This window comes from Eublepharis macularius, chromosome 15 (genome assembly GCF_028583425.1).
Source record: "Eublepharis macularius isolate TG4126 chromosome 15, MPM_Emac_v1.0, whole genome shotgun sequence".
Taxonomy (NCBI): Eukaryota; Metazoa; Chordata; class Lepidosauria; order Squamata; family Eublepharidae; genus Eublepharis; species Eublepharis macularius.
In genome coordinates, this window is record NC_072804.1 from 44,126,437 (window position 1) to 44,150,297 (window position 23,861).

General features: G+C 43.8%; 2 protein-coding genes across 3 annotated transcripts; one reads left to right on the forward strand and one right to left on the reverse strand.

Annotated features, from left to right (window-relative positions):
- Positions 1 to 793: 793 nt before the first annotated feature.
- Positions 794 to 9,908, reverse strand: RPA2 (replication protein A2). Its single transcript, XM_054999488.1, has 9 exons — positions 9,694 to 9,908; positions 7,649 to 7,752; positions 6,889 to 6,990; positions 6,191 to 6,304; positions 4,376 to 4,450; positions 4,166 to 4,282; positions 3,813 to 3,926; positions 3,114 to 3,208; positions 794 to 1,470 (listed from the first exon to the last, which is right to left on the reverse strand). Exons 1-9 carry the CDS (start codon positions 9,701 to 9,703, stop codon positions 1,386 to 1,388), a joined length of 816 nt encoding a protein of 271 aa, XP_054855463.1. The 5' UTR covers positions 9,704 to 9,908; the 3' UTR covers positions 794 to 1,385.
- Positions 9,909 to 10,243: 335 nt separating this feature from the next.
- Positions 10,244 to 20,810, forward strand: SMPDL3B (sphingomyelin phosphodiesterase acid like 3B). 2 transcript variants are annotated; one of them, XM_054998657.1, is made up of 9 exons: positions 10,244 to 10,318; positions 12,259 to 12,541; positions 13,363 to 13,576; positions 14,234 to 14,331; positions 15,395 to 15,538; positions 17,336 to 17,508; positions 18,053 to 18,233; positions 18,679 to 18,812; positions 19,658 to 20,810. In XM_054998657.1, exons 2-9 carry the CDS (start codon positions 12,484 to 12,486, stop codon positions 20,063 to 20,065), a joined length of 1,410 nt encoding a protein of 469 aa, XP_054854632.1. In that variant the 5' UTR covers positions 10,244 to 10,318; positions 12,259 to 12,483; the 3' UTR covers positions 20,066 to 20,810. The 2 variants fall into 2 exon arrangements, with proteins under 2 accessions (XP_054854632.1, XP_054854633.1); XM_054998658.1 differs by lacking the exon at positions 10,244 to 10,318 and having other exon boundaries at positions 11,519 to 12,541.
- Positions 20,811 to 23,861: the final 3,051 nt, after the last annotated feature.

Sequence of the window (23,861 nt, forward strand, 5' to 3'; positions counted from 1 at the left end):
TCTATTGCTTCGTTTTCCTCCTAGAGGTTCAAATATTTGGACTGAACAAAGTAGGTAAGCGGTTACCTTTATGCCAAAGTGGCAAAGTCTGTCTTTTAGATCTTACCTGTAGGATGCTGTGCGCACACACAGTGCTTGCATCTTTCTGGCTTCTGCGTCCATCTTTTAAAACAACTGCTAAAATAAGAGCAAAGCTTGCATTTATCCAGCAGTAAGCTATGGCATGGTGGGAATTTTTTTTTCTTTATTGTACCAATACCCTACCTTTCTTCTACTATGAAAAAAGTTGCTCACAGGGGACTCCTAGGTTGGGGGGGGGGTATCTCATCCAAGCACTGGGGAGACACAGCTCTGGTTAGCTTTAACAAGGATGCTGCTGTATGCCCTCCAATAAGACCAAGACCTATTTTCTTCTGTTTATCACCTACAGACCTATTTTTTTAACCTGCTAGTTAAAGCCAACCATCTCAGCACACAGCTGGACTAAATTCAATATGTAGATGGGCTCTTTGTTTTATTAATACCAAAAAAGCTTGATGTCATATTTTCCTCAAATAATTCTGCTAAACTTTAACCTCTTAAAAAGAGAGAGAGATCAACCTGAAACAGAGCTAGCAACTTGTTTTCTAGATTAAAAAAAAATGTGGGCTTCACCTGGGTCTGCTGAATATTATAAGCTGCAACTGATGGCACAATGATAGCACTGCAGTATCCTCGAAACCCTACCTACATAAAAGGATTACACGACAGAACATTCTGACCTGGGAGGAAAAAAGAAAACTGATGAAGATGAAAAAAAAGCTTTATTGGGCTATCAAAAACTTTATTTGAAAGAACACATCTGCAGAAAAAATTCAGAAGAGGCAGACTACTTTAGGAGTTTTTTAAAAATAAAACTGAGCATTTTTCCCTAGTCTGTACAAAAAGGCAGGTACAGTTTGAAATGCCATTTCCAAACCATGGCAGCTAGTACAATACAGTAGATGGTCTACTCTGCTGCTAGATAATCTTTATACAAGACAAATATATATATATTTATATATTTAGGAGATAGTACTTGGAACTTTCCAATTGCTTCACTTGAACACCTTCTAAAATTCCTGGGATGGCTTTACAGTGCAATCCTTAAATACAGTTCTATCCTTTTAAGTCCACTGAAGTCAGTGGGATTAGAAGGGGCATTATTCTTTTTAGGATTGCACTGTTATTCATATCAGCTATATGCATGTGAGTGCTAGGAAGGTCAGCTTAAGTAAATGAAGAGTCACTTTCAAGGGGACAGACTCCTCTGCACAGATGTTCTGTTATTGGAAGGTTCGATATAAACTGATGGTTGCTCGGCATGGAACCCACTCAGCATCAAAGAGTCAGCCTTCCAAGAGTCCTTATTCAGCATCAGTTGATTTAAAGTGTTCATCATCAATAGTGGAATAGATGTGCCCTTCACTGCTGAGAAATTCAACAGCTTTCCTGGATGGGAGAAAAAAAATCACCATGTAATCTAGGACTTCTTCAGTACTTATCTCCCTTGCCCTAAACAAAACATGCCCCCTTTTCAGTGACAGCAAAACATATCAGAGGAGAACAAGGATGGAATTGTATGGCTATTCAAGAGGCAAAATGAGTGTTTCCAGTTCCTGTTACAATTTTGCTAATGGCATTCACTGCCTGTGGAGGCAGCTTTAATTAGTGGTAGGAGAAATAAATAGGCCCACCTCATTTATTTATTTAAAACACTTTTTAAAAATTCTGCTCTCTTAACCAAACAGTTCTTCAAGGCAGCTTATGAGCAGCTAATCAAAACAATTAAAATATAAATTTGGCATCCAAATGCTCAGGAAAGGAATAATATCAGGGGATGCTCAAGAATGCCTGGAGACAACAGAGTGTCAGGGTGGCCCCAGCCATACTTTGGGGGGTTTGGGGGGGGGGTTCACTGTCAGGCAGCAGGCCTGATCGCATGTGCCCTGCTTTAAGAGTGGGAATGTTATCATTACCAGGGAAACGCAGCCAGTTGGCCAAAGACCAGGAGGCCTAGTCAAAACAATAACTTTGTTTACTTTTGCTTTACCTTCTTCAGCTAATTAGATGGGAACTGAGAACTTACCTTAGAGCGTAACTAAGGGGGGGAGTAGAATGGGTTGGGCTTGAAGAGTTTAATGCTTAGCAGGGGGAGGGAACAGTTATTCCTGTCACTGAAATGTCTACTGTACTGAGCTCTTAAGACTATCAATAAATCTTTAACTCATGCATCCTTGGATTGGTGCAGTTAAGTTTCTTGAAATGTCTACGCTGGCAGTCTCTGAGAAAGAGAATGCCTCTGTGGCTTGGAGACTGCCATTATGACCATTACCTACTGTGCTCGGACATTTCTGTGTCCACTAGACAGCAGGGATAGTCAACACTGATACACAAATTATCCAGTGATCCAAGACGGGAATTCCTGTGCATTGCAGAACAATACAGGTAAGCAGATGTAAAATAGCGAAGAGACCAGGCAATGTTGACTAGACTTCCTGTGGTCCACCATCTGCAAGGTGTACTCAAGAGCTCTTAACATCTACAGCACATCTGCCGCTGTCTAAAAGTGTGAGAAATGCTTTGAAAGGTCAGGCCAATGTCAGGCCAGTTTACCACTCACAAGAACAGACAAGGAGCCCTGGTAGACCAGTCTAGTCTGGCATCCCATTTCACATCGCGGCTAAAACACGTGGCCTGGAGAGCCAACAAACAGGGCAAAGACCAAGGCCTTCCTCAAATGTTACTGCTCAGCACTAGGATTCGCAGGCTTGTTGCCTCTACATATGGAGGTCTACAAGAATCACAGCAACTAGCAGGTGCTGGGTGGTGCACTTGGAATTGACCTCCATGGACCTCCTGCCCATCTCTGGCTATATGTCAATAGAGTTTTGAAAGGAAAAAGGTGTGGGGGGGGAGTGCTGAGCTGCAAAACTGTATCAAAGTGTAGAACTGTGCCATTCAAAGTGGTTTTAAAACCAAGAAGTCACCCAGTATCAGTTTACCACAGCACGATAAGCAACTTCCCCTCTCTATTATTCAAGCCCCGGAACAGCTCTTTCTTTACAAAGCCCACGATGCCTGCGTATACTCACTTGATGGTAGCCAGGTTGATATTATGCAACTGAGCCCTCAGATCCTGAAGACTTATCCCCTCTGCAGACATGGAGCTTTTGATCAGATTCAGAACCTCGAAACGCAAAATTCAGGCATGACTATTCCAAATGCAAATAAAGCACACTTTCCCCACACCCATTTGCATGCCCAACAGAATCCTCTTCATCTAATGTCTATTAGAATTACAGGACACAGGGTTAACTTTTTCTGTTGTAGGACTAAAGAAGACTTTACTGAAACGCTGAACACATTGTTTTACCGCATACCTCCAGTGCATCGACACTCACTCAGTGGCACAGGAGCCACCAGTGGCTCCTCTGAGCACTGCTACCCAATGTAGCACTTGCTCAATTTCCAGGAAAGTGAGCAAAGCCATTGCCTGGTAGGACTTGTGGCTGGCAGGTAGTTTACACACCACACCAAAGCCACTTGACAGCTTTGTGCAACCGAGCTGGGATTTGATGAGTTCAAACATACCCCCTACCCTACCCTGATGGAAGGCTGGAGCTGGACTGCTGGAGGTGACGGCAGCAGCTAAGCTCATGCCAGGCAATTATATTCTCCTCTCGCATGAAAGCACCAAAAATGGCCCACTTGCCAAAGACGAGCACAGCAGTCACAGGGGAGCAGGGAGGGGACTCCTGGGACAGCAGGCCCAGAATCGCACCAACACATACCTGACTCTGATGTGGCGAAAGCCCACTCACTGGCATGTTTAAGCTTCCTCCGTAGCTAGTCATGGTGCTCATCGCCGAAGAAGCAAATGAACGAGGTGCCATCATTGATGTTGACTAAAATGTAAGAGATGAGACAACCACCACCTATGGTCACTGAATAATTCTGTGCACGGGAAATTAGAAACATCAGGTTCGGATGGTTAACAAGCAAGCTGCTGGAGGCTAGATGCAAGCCAGAAAAACAGAGCTGATTGGGATCTCTAGTGGTACCACTACAAGCCTCCTGCCTGTTAAAAGTTTTATTTTGTTCCTCCCACCCGCATAGGAAGCCAGTGTCTTGTTTTTACACATACCAGGAGGTTGCCTTTTCTGAGGATCATGTGTGCGTTGACAACTTCAAGCATGTGTGTGGTGAGCTCATTCATATCCTCCAGTGGCATGAGCTTGAACGCAACCAGACTCTTCTTGTTCTGGCAAGAAGAAAAAAAAAAAAGAGGTAGGAAAAGATTAGCCAAATAGCTATTGCTGTGAAATTCCAAAACCTGTGATTCTATGATTCTTACCTGGAAGGATCGTAGATGACCGGCCACTTTTACATACGTCCCAGGGGGCACGACAACATTCTCACTGCCTTCTTCCTTTAAAAGAAAAGGAGGGGAAAGGATAGAGAAATGTGAGAATTGTTTACTCCAGCAATGCTAAACTACTTTCCCCTCAATATCATGAATACGGCTACAATATAAACGAAATTCTGCACCAACAGAAAATGAATTCTCCAACCTAAATTAATTCAATATTCAACCAATGAGCTTATTAAATAAATAGATATGAAGTACATTTGCTTATTTACACAATGTATTCTGGCTCTTCTAGCTATAGGAAAGAGTGAGAACCCACACCAGGCACAAATGCCTCCGATTACTGAAAATTCTGTTCCGTCACACTACTTAGATTTCATCAGATGCTGCTCACAAACTTTTAAAACCAATCTTTACAGCCTAAAAAATGATTAATTGTATTCCAAACAGTAAATTCTGTGGCTGCACTATGCAGTAGCAAAATCCAATCTTTTAGATTTCTCTCTTCCCCTCCCCCCCCCCCCCACAAAGAGAGAAATCAAGTGAGGGTAGAGAGCCAACACATACATCCAGTGAAATCCCACCTAAGAGATCACATTGCCCACCCATGGAATTAAGAGATTACCCAGTAGCACGGAAGAAGTCTCATTTACTGATAAAGCTATTCTGGTAAACCTCTACATACAATAGCAACCTTCACTTGTTTCAAAAGATTGTATTTTTTAAAGGCAGAAAACAGGAACAGATTGCCACGAGTGCTTTTTCCAAGAAAGAAGTCTTCCTTGTTATAATTACTAACCCAGTCCTATACATGTTTTCTTGTAAGTCAGTAGGACTGACTTCACAATAACAGTACAGTCCATTTCAACTTATTCTATACCAAACCTAAGCAAGTTGATATTTTTTTGCAGAGGGATGCTCTACACCTCTCTAACACATAGTACCATTTTGCTCCCCCATTTCCATCCCCCCCACCAAGTTTTTCCCATTTCCAACACCCCCCCCAAACAAAAATATGTGATGATCAGAAAAAATGGAGAAAACTAAAAAAAGCAAGAATTAGAACAACCAGCAAACAACACTGTGTGCAAGGGAGGGAAACCCAATGCAGTTAAGAAGCTGAGTGGTTCCTTAAAGAACAACAGCATTTATTCCAGTATGTGTTTTCATGAGGCAGAGCTCACTTTTTCAGTTACAATAGGAGAAGAACCCCTTTTTCTAATTTTTACAGATAATTACAGAAAGGGTGGGAGAAAAAAAGTTGAGTTGAGAGAGGTCTAGTGTAATAAATCTGGTGAAATTCTCTATGGGGAGACTTGTAATTTTCTGTAAAACTGAGGTAAAGGGGTTTCTTTTTCCTATTGTATCTGAAGTGAGCACTGTCCCATGAAAGCTACACTAGAATAAATGCTGCTGGTCTTTAAGGAGCCACTGGACTTTTGTTTTGCTACACAGCTACCCCACTGCAGTTAAGAAGCCAAGGTGGAGCAAAAACCTGATGCAGAAAAGCCCAGAGATAGAACCAAAGCTGAGTGGTGGGGCATTTATCCAACCACACATTTCCAAAAACTTAACCACTCTTCAAGTTTTAAAAGTTGGTGCAGCAACTTTCTGTTAATTCCTTCCTCTCACTGCAGAACCCCTCTTGCCCCAAGGATCTGCCGACGCCAGGAACAAATGGAGGGGGGGGGGACTAAGAAGGCTGCAGCAGGAGTGAGAAACATGACAGGAATTTGGAAAAGATCTTTAATTTCCATTCCTTTGTCTCAGTCAGAAACAAAAGGCAAAAATGATATTTACATCAGTGTCGACCCACTGTCTGACATCCATTGGGGCTGCAGTCATATCGTCCACTTTGTAGAGGATGTTCGTGGGTGCTTTCTCTGCTTGCCTGATTATACCCACAATAACAACCTGCATAGCAAAATGAAGACATCGGTATCAGTACAACTTTCTACAACAGACAGCTCGCTCAACACCATTAATTCCCACTTGCAAAACATACAACTCTTCTGTCTCAGGCCAGCTATAGTTCAGCACAGTCAGAGGACTGAAAAGGCATCTCATGCTCTAAGATGACTCTATGATTTAAAGCCAGGGCCCCAAAGCTTGTTCAGCCTGGGGGCACTTTTGGAAGTTTGAGAAAACACTGGGGGCATCACAAGACAATGGCTGCCATAGGGGGACAGGACCAACCTTGAAACTTTTGGGAGGCTCTACAAAATGCTGGGAGGTTCCAAGCCAAGCATCCTCCTATGATGGAGGCAGCTGTGTCTGAACAGGTGCTCCCTCTGCATAGGATCCTGAGCTCTCATGAAGCAGCTCCTGTTTCCATTAAGTGCAGGAAAGCCAGGATTGCCTTTCTGCTTCAGGAGAGCAGCTACGGTGGGCCAAAAAATACATCAGTGGGCACCATATTAGAGATCAGCAATTTAAGTAACAGTTTGGTAAACCTCCCCCCTCCACTTCCCCACTCCAACTCATACACACGGATGTACCTGTGAAATCTCAACTTCTCGGACCTTAAAGGCTTCATCTACCTGTTCAGCAGAAAGTAACTGGGACACTGTACATGGAACAATGTTTTGTGATCTTGCTCTCTGCAAAGAGGAAATTGTTAAAGAAATTCCATGTGCTCAGAACTTGCTCTTGAAGAAGGAAAATGTTGCCTCTCTCCCCACCCCCCCTTACATTTTTGGGTCAAAGATCAAAATCTATCTTCATTTTGAAAAAAAGAAGCAAACAGTAAGATTGCTTAGAGGAAAGAAGCGTACTTAAAACAGTAACAGGTGAAACACCATTCTAACTCCTTCTTACCAATACTTGTGTACAAATCACTGCAAATGCTAGAAAATATTTTTGTAATGCCTAAACCTCGACATTCACACTAATACTTAAAAGTCAACAAAGCTCTCCAGAAATCCTCTTGAGTGGAGCCAGAAAGGAAGACATCTGGAAGACTCATTAGCTACTTTGGCTAAATTTTTTAATACTAACGCATTAGCTTCAATTATTCAGCAATACATAAGTATGCTTGCACAGGATATGGCTGTATTTCACCAATCCAGCTAGATGATTCAGTACCTCTATTCTTCGGGTTTCTGCTCTGAGAAAGATCTTCACAAGAATGAGTAAAGGAATCCTAAGCAAACTTACACCCTTTAAAGCCCATTGACTTCAATGGACTTGGGATGGTGTAACTCTGCTTAGCACTGGGAGAGCCACAGCTTGTTTTGGGCAAATGGAAGTTCTGCATACCGATCTCTTTTCACCCTGAGTTGCTGAAGGAGATCCGAATCCTCCTGGTGATTCTGTGTATCCACCACCCATTGAGGAGCCACCGTACCCACCGCCAAAGCCAGCTGGAAACAAAATGAAAATGAAAAGAACAGCAAATGAGCCACAAGGTCACACTCATTCCTTTCAATACCTTTCAATTCAGTACAGTTTTATCCTCTCCTTCCTTTAAGGAGCTCAGAGCAGCTTAGGTGGTTCTCCCTTCCCTACTTCATCCTAGCAATAACCCTGTAAAGTAGGCTAATCTAAGAATTGTTACCTGCTGCTATTTTATGATAGTGTGGAGGATTGAACAACTCCCTACACCACTCTGATTCTCCCTAGATTCAGAAAAAACATGACTACCCACCTGAAACTATCTTCAAGAGAGAAAGAAATCTAAAAATAGCGCACTTGAAACTGAGTCAGGAATCAAATGATAATACAGAAATAGGAATAAAATCAACATTTTACAATAGCAACTACTTGGGCGGCCAGAAGCATAGACCATATTGCTGTTACCACTACAGCTATTTGCCCCTGTATACCTGTTACAGTGAATTTGCATACAATCCCTGAACAGCGTGTCCCGTTTCTCTTTGTACATGCCATTCAGTAATTCTTAAGTTACCTGCAAGGTCTACAAAGCCAAACACATCATTTAACCATCCCATTTAATCAAGTACCAGTACTCAGTTTTATTTCCAAAGTGAATATGCGTTGGCTCTTTCTTCAAAAAGGATCTACACAGACTAATTGTAACATGTACAGAACTTGTGTGCTCATGATACAAGTGTTGACTCTGTGCATGTGTGTGCATACACATATATAAAAAGACATAAAATCACAATATTCAGACATTCCCGCAAATCACTGCTTACACCCACAGTCCAAACATGCATGCTTTACTACAGAGGATATAAGCTCTGTCCACATGTTACAATGAACACACACACACCCTGTACAAACAAGTGTACATCTGCTTGTAAGAAAAGCCAACACATGCTTACTTTAAAAATAAAATTGAGGACTAGCTAACCATACATGCAGCCTTACTTACACTGAATGTGCAAATTTCTCAATTAAAGAGAATCACTCAAACACCAACTCAAAGAAAAGTATATGCATTGTGTACACATTCACATTGTGCACACACATTCACTGCAGCACATACAAGATTATAAAGAGCCCTGATGGGAGGAACTACTTATCAGAAAGTGTTACAAAAGCTAAACTTAGGATCTTGCAGAAATTGAAAAACCAAGAAATGTGGATGGGGAGAACAGAGAGATGAAAGCCAGTGCACTGTAGCGCTTAGCGTCAAGACTGGGGAGAGCTAGTTTCAAATCCTGTGATTTCAGGTGAAAAGTGACACAAGTATTTTATTTATTTACATTATGTATAGTCCACCTTTCTCACTAAAGCTCAAGATGGATCATACAGTGTAAGTCAGTACAGTCAAAATGAAAAACATTTTAAAAATCAATGTAATAGGACAAATGTGCAAAGATTGAAAGCCTCCAAAAATCCAATACAGAGCTGAAGAAATGCTAAAACGGAGCATAAGCGATTCTAAACCTGGCATATTAAATAACATATAAACAACCCATTAGGATCATACTTACAGCCACATATAGTCCCTGTCCGTTTACTGAGGCATCTCTTTGAATAACCCCCTCTGCTATTAAGCTCCCTGAATAACGCTGAGCCAATCACAATCTCTTCCTCTGCCTAACCTACTTCGCCAGTGTGTTGTGGAAATAAACCTGGGGGGGGGGGGGGGAGAGGAACCTCATAGCTCAGCCTAAACTCCTTGAGGAAAAAACGAAATAAAAAAGACAGACGTGTGTAGGGCAGAACAGCAATTAGCTGGTTCCCAGACTTAAATTAGAGAATATTTTCTTTCTGCTTCACTGTTCAGAAGATGGGATTGGAAGTTGAGCCCGGGTCATCCGGAAAGCCTGACCATAACACTGCTTCTTAACACGCACGCTACGTTCATACGTGCAAACTCCGAGTCGGCTCACCGTTCCACATCTTGCAGGATGGAAGGGGCAGAAATCCACTCCACGAGCTTCCGACGCGCGTTCGCTCCCCTCTCCCCCGCCTCCTGGTTACTTTTTAGCGCGCCAAACGGGAGGACGGTCACGTAGGATTGGCCAGCCAGCGCACGTGGCAACCAATAGGCTGCTTTCTATGCAAATAACGCAGAGGAGGGTGCGGGAGGCGAGGACTACAAAGCGTGGAGGCGCGGCGTGAGGTTCTCGAAGGCCAGAGAGACGGGAGAGGCCAGAACGGCCGGATGGACGCAATCACATTTCCGGTACGCCTCTGGTCGGGTTACCTCAATTTTTTTTTTAAAAAATCCAAATTTAATGTGAAATTTTAGTACAAAAGAGATTAAAAAGAGGAGGGTCGCACAAACGTTGAGGATCTTGAGCTTTTTTTTTTCTTCAGGGGAAAATGCTCTTTTCTCCACAAGCTAGTTTTTTCTTCCCTCAAGGGAAAAAATCTTTTTTCCATAATTAGCTTTGTTTTCTCTCACAGGGAAAAAAATCCTTTTTCTTCCCCCAAACTAACCAAGCGTCTATAATAAGACTTTCACCGTGGAGAAGAAAAGCCCTCAGGGACGCAGGTCTATAGACAAAAAAGGTGAGCGAGCGACCGGGTTTATTTTCCAATGGGATTTAACTGGAAATGTGTCGCTCTAGTCCTTCATCTGCCGGACTCTATGGGTGAGGCGTTTGCAGCGTAGCAGTTGCCTCCCACAGAAGGTAGGGGAGCCGGAAGTACCGTCTTCTAGTGCTTGTCACTCAAAATGAGGCTCTGGAGGAGAGCTGATAATCTTCTGGTGAGGTAGGGTTACCAACGTCCAGATGGTGGCTGGAGATCTACAAAGACAACTGTTCTCCGGGAAACAGTGATCAGCTCCTCTGGAAGAAAATGACTGCTTTGGAGGGTGGACTTTGGCATTATACCCCCAAACCCTGCCCTCCCTAGGCGTCACCCCCTAAAATCTCCAGAAATTCCTCAACCCAGAGTTGGCAATCCTAGTTACCTTTGGGAGCTGTTGGGGTAGTTGGATCTTTCTGGGTAACTTCACCCTAGAGGGGCCCAGTCTTGGACGTATGGAAAGCTGATATGGACCAAGCCCAGACCTGTAGAAATGAAATGAGGTGGTGAAGCTGGTGGATCCCAAGCTGGAATATTCCTTCACGATTCAAAGAGAAAAAAGCTCCCTGCAGTTAGAAAATTAGTGTAGTAAGGAGAAAAGTCCTGTCTCTCTGCTTTCTGCTTTTATTCTCACAATGAGAAAACTAGCATTGCAAAAAGAAAGATTGTGCCCTTCTCACTCTGCATGCTTTTCTGGTTTTGCCATGCAACTAGAAAACCAGTATTGGGAAGAGAAAAGTTTTGCCCCCTTCTGCCTTTCCTTGTTGTGTTGGCTTTTGGGTTGCAAGGAGTTGCTCCACAGAGGAGCACTGGAAAGCAGCATTATGTAGCATTGAGTGTTAGGCTAGGATCTGGGAAGCTTTGGTTCAAATGCCCACTCAGCCATGAAAATCAGTGGGTGACTTTGGACCAGCCAGCAAAATTTGCAGTGTAATCCTACTGTGGAGCACCCTTTGTCACTCTTGGCTTATTTTTTTTCTTGGAAGAAAATTCTTAATTCTTATTAAGAGGGTGAACAACTTGGGATGAATGCGCAGAGAAGTTTAAAGCAGAAAGGTTTCTTTCTGGGTACCATGTAATTGATCTCTGAAACTCAATGTGAGGTATGGTAATAACCAGTGTGGAGGAGGAGGAGGAAGAAGACTCCATACTTATGTGGAAGATAGCAAAAACAGCCACAATTAAGATGGCTAGGCTACTTGTTTACTGCTGAGGATGTCTCAGAGTTGTAATGTGTGGTATTATTTGGAGGGGGCCTGAATTCTGTATGGTTCTTTTGAAACATCTGGAATGTGCATGGTTAGAGGGGCCATTTGCTTGACCTAGATAAGGCTCCAGTAGCAACTCCCCACGGTCCTTTCAGATCAGGAAATTGCACACAGGGCACAGTGTGCTCTGCACATTGCAGTCCTGATCTAACTTGGTCCTTTGAATGCTTAGCAATTAAGTTCCAAACACAAAACTCCCAGCACACACATCATCATGACCACAGCAGACATGACGTTAGGGCAATGTAACATATAGTTAGATAAAGAGAAGCAGAGAGACATGGTTGTTGCAAGTTGCCCGAGAGTCTTTGCAAGTTATAGAATCTTTTCAGTGATCTAATGAAGGGGTACACCTGTAAATAAAGCAAATAGTACAACAATGTAGTACTACAGAGTCTCCTGAATGTGGGGATGTTTGACCTGGTGGTCTAAGCCTTATTTTGGGGTGCAGCACTTTTTCAATTATCCCCATATGTGGTTGATTTGCAAACGGGGAACTAGGAACTGCAGATAAGGAACTGGGAACCAACTTCAGCCTTGTGGCCCAGTGTTAGAAACTGAAAGTCCAAAGGAGTAAATGCAAGGAGGCTTGACCTCTTCGCAGTATCTTTGAGAAGAAGAAAACCACTAACAAGCCCTTTTCAATCCTAGCGGGAAACTGGCTGGTCTCCCGCACCTGTCAAAAATAGCAAAGCGTGCAGAACGGCAATACCAGGCGCTATTTTGAAGCCAAGAAGGGTTGCTTCAGCAGCCAATGACTCAGAAATCTGGGAGAGGCTAAAGTGCATTTGGCTAAGTGTTCCCACAGTTGCATCATGGAAAATAAAAGAGGATCGTCAACCCGGCAATAGCTGGCAGTGAAACTCTTTGATCGAGATGGATCTTTTGAGAATCTTGCTCCTGGTGCGTTGCACGGTTACTGCTGCAGTCACAGGTATCTTTCCTTTTCCTCTGGATCTTTCACTTTCCTCTGTTACGTGGAAGAATGCAAGTCAAATTTAAAGTGAGAATAATATTCGTTGTTTTGGAAATTGGGTTTAAGAGACCTTGCAAGAGCTTATCGTGGCCAGGTCGAGAGGCATAGATTACGCAGTTTAAGCCAGGGCAGGAGACTTAAGCATGTGTGCACCAGGACGTCAAAAACATTAAATGCATGCTGCCTCTGAACTCGTGTGAACCCTGCATAACCAGATCGCAACCCACCTCAAGCCTCCCATGCAGAATACCTAGAAAATCCTGTTGGGTGAGGTCAGGCAATCGTGGGACGCTTAGTGCGAGGTTGGGGAGTTCACTGTATGGTATCCTGCTCTGGGGACTGCAAAAGAAAAACCTGCTGTTGTCCCCATTAAGAACCTGAGTGTGGGGGCTAGCGGGCCTAGCAGGGAGAGAACCTGTAATACATGTCACCTGACAGGTGCCATCTGCTTCTACTTTGATCCCAGTTTTGCCAATAAGAATCGCCCATCTTAACCTGATGGCAGCTCTCTGCCTTTGGAAGTTATATAGAAATTCAGTAGGGAGAAACTGCACCTTGTGTGCTAAAAAGGGAGAGTTAAAACTCTTCCAACAACTAAATGGGGAGGATGAGAGGGTGGAGACCTACTCGTGTCTATTGTATGTTTCCGAAGCTGTCTAAGTGTTTTCAGGCTTGAAAGGGTACCTCACAGGAGTTCAGTCTTTGTTGGGAGACCCGCTGGTTGTGGCGTCTTCCTAAAGTGAAACCTGAATAACTTCATGCATTTTTGCCCTTGGCAGGCTCCTTTTGGCACATTACTGACCTCCATCTGGATCCCCACTACAAAGCAGTGCAGGACCCCTTGGGGGTGTGCCCATCTGCCGGCTCCCAGCCAGTGCCCAGTGCAGGGTCTTGGGGCGATTACTTATGCGACGCTCCCTGGATTCTCATAAACTCTTCCGTCTATGCCATGAAGAACATCCTCCCTGACCCAGACTTCATTCTCTGGACTGGGTAAAGATTATGCTTTGTAGTAAACAATAACCCATTTGAACACTCAGTTCTGTCGGTCTTTTATCTCAACCTGAAAAGATGACAACATTTTGCAGGGGGAGGAAGCATTATATATGAGGTCATCACAAGGAGCCGGTGAACTGACAGTAGGGCTGCCACTTGATTAAAGAAATCTTAGTTGATTGATTAAATGAGTTTCAGTTGATTAATCACTTGTTCTAGCAGATAGCATAATTAAATTATACACATATGTATTATAGCATACATCTTAAAAGAGGGATTCCTTCCAATGCACGTTGTAAGAGAAGAGAGAATGCCTCTTCTGAGATGGCAGCTGCCATCTGCAGTTTTTGAAAGTTCTGTATTAAATACATATTTTTAAAATTCTGCTATTTCATTAAACGGTAGGAGCTTTTCAGCTGAACATTTTTCCTGTTGATGTGGTGGGTTATGTGATCAAATCTTGCTGCCCGCTTTGGAACAAATAGGAGGGAGGGAGGTAATGAATGAAAGCTAGAAGATGATCCTTATTATCTTCATCCTGTTTTGTTAATTTTATACATTGATAATTCGGCTAGGGACTTGGCCTTTGTCTGGCCTCTGTGCTGTGCTATAAGTACTGCTGGATGGCATTAGTGCTCTTTTGTTTTTCCCCAGGGATGATACTCCACATGTTCCTAATGAAAAACTGAGTGAAGAAGCTGTGCTGGACATAATTAAACGACTAACTGACCTGATCAAACATGTCTTTCCAGGTAGGGGGTGCCAAAAATATTCGGGGCTGTCAAGGCAGTTCTGCAAAAATGACTTAGCAAGAGGCAATGAATTGAAAACTGCAGGAAGAGAAACTTAAGTTGCACATTTATTTAAAAAAAAAACATGAACTGTGAAGAAAATTTCACCTGCTGAGCAAGATGTAGAACAGGGATCCCCAATCTTTGTGAGCCTATGGGCACATTTAGATTTCTGAAACAGTGTGGTGGGTACAGCCACAAAATGGCTGCTGCAGGAGGCGGAGCCAGCCACAAAAGGGCTGCTACAGCTTACCTTCTGTCACACAGTGAAGATTAGGGATTCCAGGTACCTGCTGGTGGCGAGAAATCTCCTGATGGTTTACCTCCTTGCCCACCAGTCCCTGGCAACCGGCAGGAAGTTTTGGGATGCCCAGAGATTGCCTGCCACCAGCAGGCACACTAGGAACATGCGCAGCGCATGCTCCCAGCAGATGCAACGACGTCACTTCTGGAACTGACATCATTGTGCTCCCGTGGCTGGGGTGACGTCACGTCTGGAAGAGACATCATTGCATTGGCTGTTGGAGTGCTGTTACACTTCGTATGGGACCAGTTCTCAAGAGAGGCCGTGTCACTTCTCCATTCCTTGTAGTGTAACTGCCCAGGTATATCTTTGAGTTGGATCCAGCCTAAATTGGTAGTTTCCACCTAAATTGGTAGTTTCCATTCCCACTCATGTTCTTCCTCAGGAGCAGCATTTCGTGGAATTCAGCAGGCTGCAGTGTGAGGGGAGAAGCATAAAAGTTCCATTCTGCCACAGAATTTAGTCTGGATCAAACCCCTTGTGTGTAGGATGCTCCTAGAGGTGTGCAGCTGCCAGCATGGATTTCAGAATTGAGACCACTAGGAGATGAATAGTATTGCCCCACCCTGTTCAGCAAGCAACAGAAATTGTATGCATATTCTTTGCTTAATGACACTACGTCACTTGTCTGTACAGTGGTTGTGTCTATTACCATCTGAACGGCAATAATCTTTTCCCTCTCTTACACACACACATTGTTTGACTTCTGCTCCGTTCCAGACACTCAGGTTTATCCTGCAATGGGCAACCATGACTACCACCCCAAAAACCAGTTTCCAGCTGAAAACAACAAGATCTACAACAGTGTGGCAGAACTGTGGCATCCGTGGCTGAGCAACTCCTCTGTGCTTACGTTCAAGGAAGGTGCGTGGCAGGGGGAATATCACGTGATGTTGGCCTCGAGATGTTCTGAAGGAATCTTGGAGGCCCCGAGATGTCATCCCCACAGAATCAGATGCTCCCCTCTCACCAAAGCTGAAAAAATAGATATCAGTAGGAGAGGCAGTTTGGTGTAATGGTTAAGAGCGCAGGGCTCTAATCTGGAGAGCCGGGTTTGATCCCCCACTCCTCCACTTGAAGCCAGCTGGGTGACCTTGGGTCAGTCACAGCTCTCTCGGAGCTCTCTCAGCCCCACCCACCTCACAGGGTGATTATTGTTGTGTGGGGATAATAACGACATACCTTGTAAACCGCTCTGTGTGGGTGTTAAGTTGTCCTGAAGGGGCGGTATGTAAATTGAATGTTGTTCCTATTATTATTGACCTCTTGGAAAACCTAGGAGAGGCTTGGAATCTGTTTAAAGTCAGCCTTATGAAGTGATTGCTTTGCATAGCAACTTACAGAGACAGCGCACCATTTTCTTTTCCATAGCTTTTATTGAGTGCCTTTCCACCCATATAGATTCCTCAAGGCGACTAACAGATCCCAATATAAAATGTAGGAAGAAGCAAAACTGTAAAAAGAAAATTTAAAAAGACTACAAACAAAAACTCCGTAAAACAGATCAATCACCAGACTTGAGAGATACAACACCATGCCGTTTATTTAAGATAATTCCAAGACCTTCCAGAAAGAAGCAAGTTCTCTGTTTTTGTTGTAAGGCATATAGGGGAAATGCCAAGTTCACTTCCTTGGGGAGGGAATTCTGCAGCCCTCAGGGTATCTCGGGCGAAGGTTCCTAGTTTTTCACCTTCGGCTGTTCCACAAAATGTGCATGCACACTGACCTCTACATCATGCTCCGGTTTTTATAGACAATGGCTGTTGACTGTGGTTTTTTCACCCTTCCTGCTTTTCCACTAAGTAAATTGCTACATGAGTGTTTCCCAGGGTCCTTTGTAGTCTGTAAGTTAGTGAGCCAAAGTTGCTGTTTCATTAGTAATCATCATGTACGGATCAGGATACGCGCCAGCCCCATAAAGACTGCCTTGCTTAGCTTCTGCTTTGCCTGAAACATGGCAACGCCCCCTTGCCTGAACTGCATTCACAAGGAAGAAGTTACTGAAGGTCATGAGACACAGCAAGTTTCTCTTCCTAATCAAAGGATGCACCAAAAAAAAAAGAATTAAAATCAATGCCTGTTTGCTAATTTGGTATTTTATTGCAAATTACTTTGCAAAGTACAGAAAGCAAAGTTTACAATAAAATACTAAAAATTAATAGAGGCAAACAAACAGGAATGCTTTAGCGAACCTTCATTAGCTCCCCATATGGTATTTCCCTTCTCAGAGCCTACTAAAAGGTATGTGTTGGAGGGGCGGGGGGACGTATCAGGTCAGGAAACTTTTCCTAATGGAAAGATTCTCTCTCCAGTGCAGAGGTGGTCATCACAGGAGAAAAAGAACAGGTAGTACAATGTATCTGGTTGTAAAGGATTGTGCTAGGGTGGACTGGAATGGCATTTGCAAAAAGATCCAGCTTTCCTCAGAAAGGAGCACTGTGGTTTTGGTGTGGAGATGGGGGATGGGCTTGTATTTAGTTGGATGTTTGGCATTTGATTAAATGTCCTGAACGTAGCCAGCTCTTTCACAGAAACCCAAAACTGCCTTGGAAGGCCAGCTCCTGTGACTTTGCAATTTACTCACAACCGCAGCTGCTAAAATGACTGCTGCACGTTAGAACCTCTGTAGACACAAAATCTAGATCAAAATCTGTTTTGCAGGTGCTTTCTACAGCGAGAAACTGTCCGGTTCTGGCCCGACGAGGCGGATGATTGTCCTCAACACAAACCTGTATTATGAGAATAATAATCAAACCATCAGCTTGGCAGATCCTGGCGGGCAGTTTAAGTGGCTGGAAGAGACACTTACCGATGCATCGAAAGCAGGAGAAAAGGTTTCTTGCAGCAGTCTTCTTATCCTGGCTGTAGTCTTATGGCATAATACTAAGTTGTTGTGAGGCAAAGCGTCCCAGGCCACTCAAGGGACTGGGCTCATTTTCCAGAAACAATCACAATTAGTCTTTTGCGCAGCAGACACAAGGTGGGGAAAAATGAAATTTATGCAGACACCTCAATTGGACTGTGAAAAGCATTCAGTAAATGCAAGATATATTTTGTTGCCACAGATAGCAAGGATGAGCATGTTTCCCCTGCGAAGTCAAAGCATTTCAACAGCAACTAAAAAATTCAATAGTGTGTGTGTGTGTATTGTGCTATTGCTCATCCTTAGCTTTCTCCCCTCCCCAAACAAAGCAGGCAGGTCCTAGCTGTTCCCATTTTATAGATAAGCAACTCATACTTGAGTAATTTAAGATATGGCTGTCCACAGGATCTGTTGCTGAGCAGGAATTTAAAGCCCAGCCTGTGTCCCGACAGTATCAGCTGGACCTCCGCACATTTCTCCTATCGTCATCTCAACCCATATCCTTTTCTTTGCAGGTCTATATTATCGGACACGTCCCACCTGGCTTCTTTGAAAAGAAGCGAGGAAAGCCCTGGTTTCGAGAGCACTTTAACCAACGATACACAGAAATCATCGAGAAGCATCATGGAGCGATTGTGGCGCAGTTCTTTGGGCATCATCACACAGATAGCTTTAGGATGTTTTACAGTAACGGAGGTACATTCTTCTCAGTGTCATTGGCCAAGTGGAAGAGCATCTGTTTGGCACGCAGAAGGTCCCCAGTTCAGTCCCCAGCTTCTCCAGTTAAAAGGATCAGGGAGCAGATGACATGAAAGTCCTCTCTGCCTGAGATCCTGGAGAGCTGCTGCCAGCCAGAATTGACAAAACTGCTGTAGCATAGTGGTTAAGTGGTTGAGCTGTGAATCGGCACTCTGCTACTACCGTGAACTCTGCAGGTGTCCTTGGGTAAGCAGCTCCTCTCAGCGCGAGCTCCTCGGTAGTATCACGGGGATAATAATAACACTAATCTGTCCAGAAGGGTGGTATATAAGCACACTTGTTGTAGTAGGCCAATGGCCTGACTTATAAGGCAGTTTCATGTGTTGACAGGGTCAGCAGCACGTGTTTTCTTATGCATGTTTCCTTTGGCCTTTTCTTCTAGGCTCTCCAATAAGCGTCATGTTTTTAGCTCCAGCAGTCACACCCTGGAAGACAACTTTGCCTGGGGTGCACAATGGAGCCAACAACCCCGGCATCCGGGTCTTCACGTATGACCAAGACACCCTGCTGCTGAAGGTAGGAGGTGGATTTTAACCCTTCAGGTTTCTCTCCTGAAATTCAAGCTTTGGTATCTTGTCCTTTTGATGTCTGTCTGTTTTTCACATCATGTTGTCCCTGGGAGCTGTATGATTCAAGGGCTGCATAGGGAGGCTTAGAGGGAGAAAACCACACTGTGGGAATGGTTCAATATCCTCTTCGTCTGGTATCTCTGATTAAATTAGCAGCATCCCCCCCCCCAGTTTAAAATGTCAGGAGACAGTATGCTGGATCCTCTGCACAGATCAGGCGAAAGAAGTCTGTTTGCTAAGATGGGCATCAGTCAAGTGAGGCCCAAGTTAGTATCAATGTACAGAGTGTTTGGGGTGGAATTATTCTGTGTTAGATTGAGAGAATGTGATTTATACAGTGCCGTCTAGGGAACTGCATGGGTAAGCAGGGATTACAATCTGGCAATGCCATCTTAAAGAAGAGTTACACCCTTCTTAATGGATTGAACGGCCTGAGGGTGTAACTCGGTTCAGGACTGCATTCACCCGCACTGTTTCAGGACTGCTTCCCTGTGCTGTCACTCTGTGGGCGGGGTCTGGTAAGAGCTGTTCTGGCACCTGTTAATACCGGACATTTAGCAAAGAGTTGCCACTGTTGCCCCTGAATTCCACCAGGCGTTTCTTTCCAAGGAGCCTAGGGTGGCCTACGTGATGCTCCCCTCCCCAGTTTTATCCTCATTGTCCTATTAAGGCAGTGTGAGCATGACTAAGATCACCCAGTAAATTTTGTGGCAAAGGATTTGAAGGTGGGACTCATGAGTTCTAGCCCAACACGAAGCACTGCGCCACACTGGCTTTTCTATCCTGTTTTAGGACATGGTGACTTATTATTTAAACCTCACCCATGCTAACTTGGTGGCCCCAAAATGGGAGAAAGAGTACAGCCTGACAGACGCTTTCCAAGTCCCTGACGGTTCGGTCCAATCCATGCATCTGGTGCTAGAGAAACTCACGAAGCACAACAGCTACCTTCAGCAGTACTACCGGTATAATTCTGTTCAGTATGATCTTACGGACTGCGACCACAGCTGCCAGACCGACCATATCTGTGCCATCCAGGAAGTCGACTTTGCAAAATACGACCAGTGTATTAAAGCCAGAAGCGCCGCAGCAGCATCCTCAACTCCACCATGGGGCCTGCTCTTCTTTTGCTCAGCTGTGGGCCTCATTACACTCAAACTCTGGGGTATCTTGAACAACAGAAATGAGGCAGGACTGTGAAGATTCTGCACAATTCAACACTCACCGTTAAAGCAGATGACTAGCTCCCTCATCTTTGCAAAAATTGGTTTGAAAGTGTGTGTCTTATCATTTGGAGAAATCACAGAATTTGGATGGGAACTGAGTAAGATTCACGACTGAGGGAGCAGGGATTGCTGCAGTACTAGAATTCACAGAAGACATGCATATTCAGTTGATTGGTGTATAATGACAGATTTGGGTCATGATCCCTCCCAGATAAAACCCATTGATATCCTGGGATGGAGGCTAAGAAATGAAGATGTGTATGTTGTAAACAATACAAAGAGTTACAAGTGTTATAATATTTTCAGATCAAGCACTCTATTCCTCAGTATATGATGATAGACCTTTTAAAAAATCAGTGAGAAAATACCAAACAGTTGCCTGAATACCGAATCTAAGATAGCAATCGTATGAAGGTCTACTCAGAATCCTACTCAGGTCTAGTCAATGGACCTGACTCCCAGGAAAGTGTTCTTAGGATTGCACTGCATATTGTACAACTTTTTTGTTGCTCTCAAACTTCCAATAAATCAAAAGGCAGCAATTTTGTAATATTCATGTCCAATATTGTCTGACTGTGAGCCAAGCTACAAGTGATAGATTACACTTGCCTGGCAAGTGAACAGACTCACGTGTATTCCTCCCTGTTCACTTGCGCTCCACTTGATCAAGTGGAGCGCAAGTGAATAGCACTTGCACTTGATCAAGTGGAGCGCAAGTGAATAGCAAGTGAACAGGGAGGAATACACGTGAGTCTGTTCACTTGCCAGGCAAGTGTAATCCGTCACTTGTAGCTTGGCTCTCAATTATCAACTATTAGTGCAAGGGTTGGTAAATACAACGCCCTCCTTCAGTTTTGTCTTTGCTGGATAACCACTTAATATTGTCTCCTCTGTGAGGAGAAAGAGCCAGACTTTGACCTTGGGAGTGTTCAGAGCACAACACGGAATCATTGTGGATAAAAGAAATGCACCTTTCTAAAGGCTAAAATAGCACACATGGGTTGGTTCCCCCCGCCCCTTCTCATATAATTTATGTATTTAATGGGTTGGACCCAGTGACTTTTTTCTACTGCATCCAGGCATCTCAGTAAAAATAGATCTGTCCATGAACGGCATGAGCTGCAGCAACTGCATTTGAACATGATGACCAGTTGGGGCTTCGTGGCTTCTGAAAACCAGAACCTTTCAATCATGTGCTGCACATGAGGACAGGAGAGAGCAACAGAGAGAGCACAGGAATAAGCCACGTCCATGCCTATTTGTCACGACACCTGAATGCAATCTGTCAGAAGCTCCTTGCTTGGAGAATCATTGGATCCAGCTCTGTCTTAACACGTGTCAAATAGTAAAGAGTCCAGTAGCTCCTTTAAGGCTAACCCACTTTATTGTAGCATAAGCATTCGAGAACTACAGCTGTCTTCGTCAGATGCTCTGACAAAGAGGGCTGTAGTTCTCGAAAGCTTATGCTACAAAAAAGTTGGTCTTAAAGGTGCTACTGGACTTTTTACTATTTTGCAACTAACATGGCTAACTCCTCTGGATCTATTAACACATGTTGGAGGCGTGGTATCCCTACTGTAATCTCATGACATGTTGTTTTCAAGTTTTTTAAAAAAGCAAACAACCAGGACAAATTATAGCCATACTACTGGGGAAGATACTGTAGTAAGCTGCACAGTTTTCAATAAAAATTGCTGTTTGTAAAGGATACTGGTTTCCTGGGTGTTGTTCAGTTCCTCATCTACATGTGTGCCACCCCCTCCCCCATAATAGAATGGGGTGATTGAAAGAGGAGGGCCGCAGACTGTGAGAAGGAGGAAGCTTAGGTGAAGGGTCAACTTGCTGGTGCTAGGAGGAAGTAGAAGAGAGGACAGAATGCCACAAAGATGTACAGGAAGTGAAAGCAATGACCAGAGTGTTTGCAGAAATGGCTATCCCACATGCAACTGGAGAAGGATCTATTTATTTCATTTAAACCCTGCCTGTAAGTGTGTGTGTGTGTCTTTAAATGCTTAGCGTGGTACAGATGAAGAATGGGAATGAAAGAGAGGCATGAGCGAGTGAGATGACTGGCTGATGACTGAGTCTGGGCGGAGTGAACTGCTGTTTTAGATAGTGGAGAGATCTTTCATTCTATCTGAAGCAGGCAAACTGTGTGCACACCTGAGAGAGAAAGCTTATAAAGATCTGTATGACTGTGCCTATGAAAAGAAACTTTAAGAACTGAGATCTATCTTAGAAATCATCAAGCTTAACTACTAGTGTGAAACCGATACGCTTCTTGTAAAAATAAAGGTTTATTTATTTATTTAGGTTCATCCCAGAGTATATGTTATTCCTATATCCCATTCCTATCCTCAGGGCCACATAGTCCCACGAAAGAGCCTTGGGCACGTTATTAAAGGGGACATTTAAGTTAACTATTTTGGAATATAATTCCTGATGGTAGCAATCTACCCAGATGGTGTAAGAAGAGGGTTAAAGGAAAAATCTGACTGAAAAAGCCTTTTTCTCCAGCACAGACCCAAAGCAGCTTACAGCACTTCCTCTATTTTATCCTCACAACAGTCCTGTGAGGTAGGTTAAGAGAATGACTGGGCCAAAGACACCTCATGCGCTTTCATAGCAGAGTGGGGATTCAAACCTGGGTCTTCCAGATCATAGTCTGACACTCTTAACCACTACACCACATCCCCTTTCCAAAGTCAAGAGGTTTGCCAGTCGGTACTGCTTCCTGTTTATAATGGAGCCATGCATGCCAGCTGAAGGGCAGTGTTTATACCGTGTGTGGGGGGCGAAGTGGGGTAGAAAGCTAACTGCTAATGAATTCCAGATATCTAAGCTTCCAGTCACTGAAGTTATATCCAGATATTGCACCAACACTCCCAACCCGTCTACAGTGTGGATGCTGGTGCTTGGTTGTATGCAAGGGGGTAATGCAGATTTACATGCTTCTAATGCTCGTTGGCACTTAAGGTCACATCAAAATTCCCCATCTGCATCTTGAGACTGATACAAGCAAGCCTACAAATGTGAAGTAAAGGATGATGAGGATTTATTTATAGCCCACCTTTCTCACTGAGACCCAGGGAGGATTCCCCAGTGCAAGTACAATATAATCAATAGCCAAGACAGTCACTGAACAAAAGACAATAATGTACAACAGGATGTTCGGTGAGCAGATACACTAGGGTATAGTGGCAGAAAAACAAGCATTAAAGTTGAGCATAGAGATGAAATCTTCCTGAAACAACTCATAACTAATTTACATGCAATAGCGCAGAGATGCCTTAGTAGGGACTGACTATGCTAAACGTGATAGCAGAAAATTTGAAAACAAGCATAAAGCCCAGTACAGAGATGAAATCTTCCTGAAACAAACTAATTAACATGGCCTGTTTAGCAATTTGGAAACTCCCTAGCAGGAGCTTATCTACATCAGCAGACAGTACCCAGTAACATCTGAGCTATTTCTTATGATACAGCCCTATAATCTGGGCAGAAAGCTACTAGAAGTTTGAAAGGAAGTGGGGGGCTAAGAAAGCTAGTGTCTCTTTCTTACTGCTGGACAGGAGCCTAAAATAAGGGTTTGCATTCATTCATCATTCATTCGACTTATATATAGTCCGCTCTCCCCGCAATGCAGGCTCCGAGCACATCACAACCTGATTAAAACTGTGCACACTGCAGAGACGCCCGAAACCAGTTTGTCTTAATCTTCCATGCATGCTCCCTGGTTTTAGGTAAGTTTGCATAACTTATTTTGATAA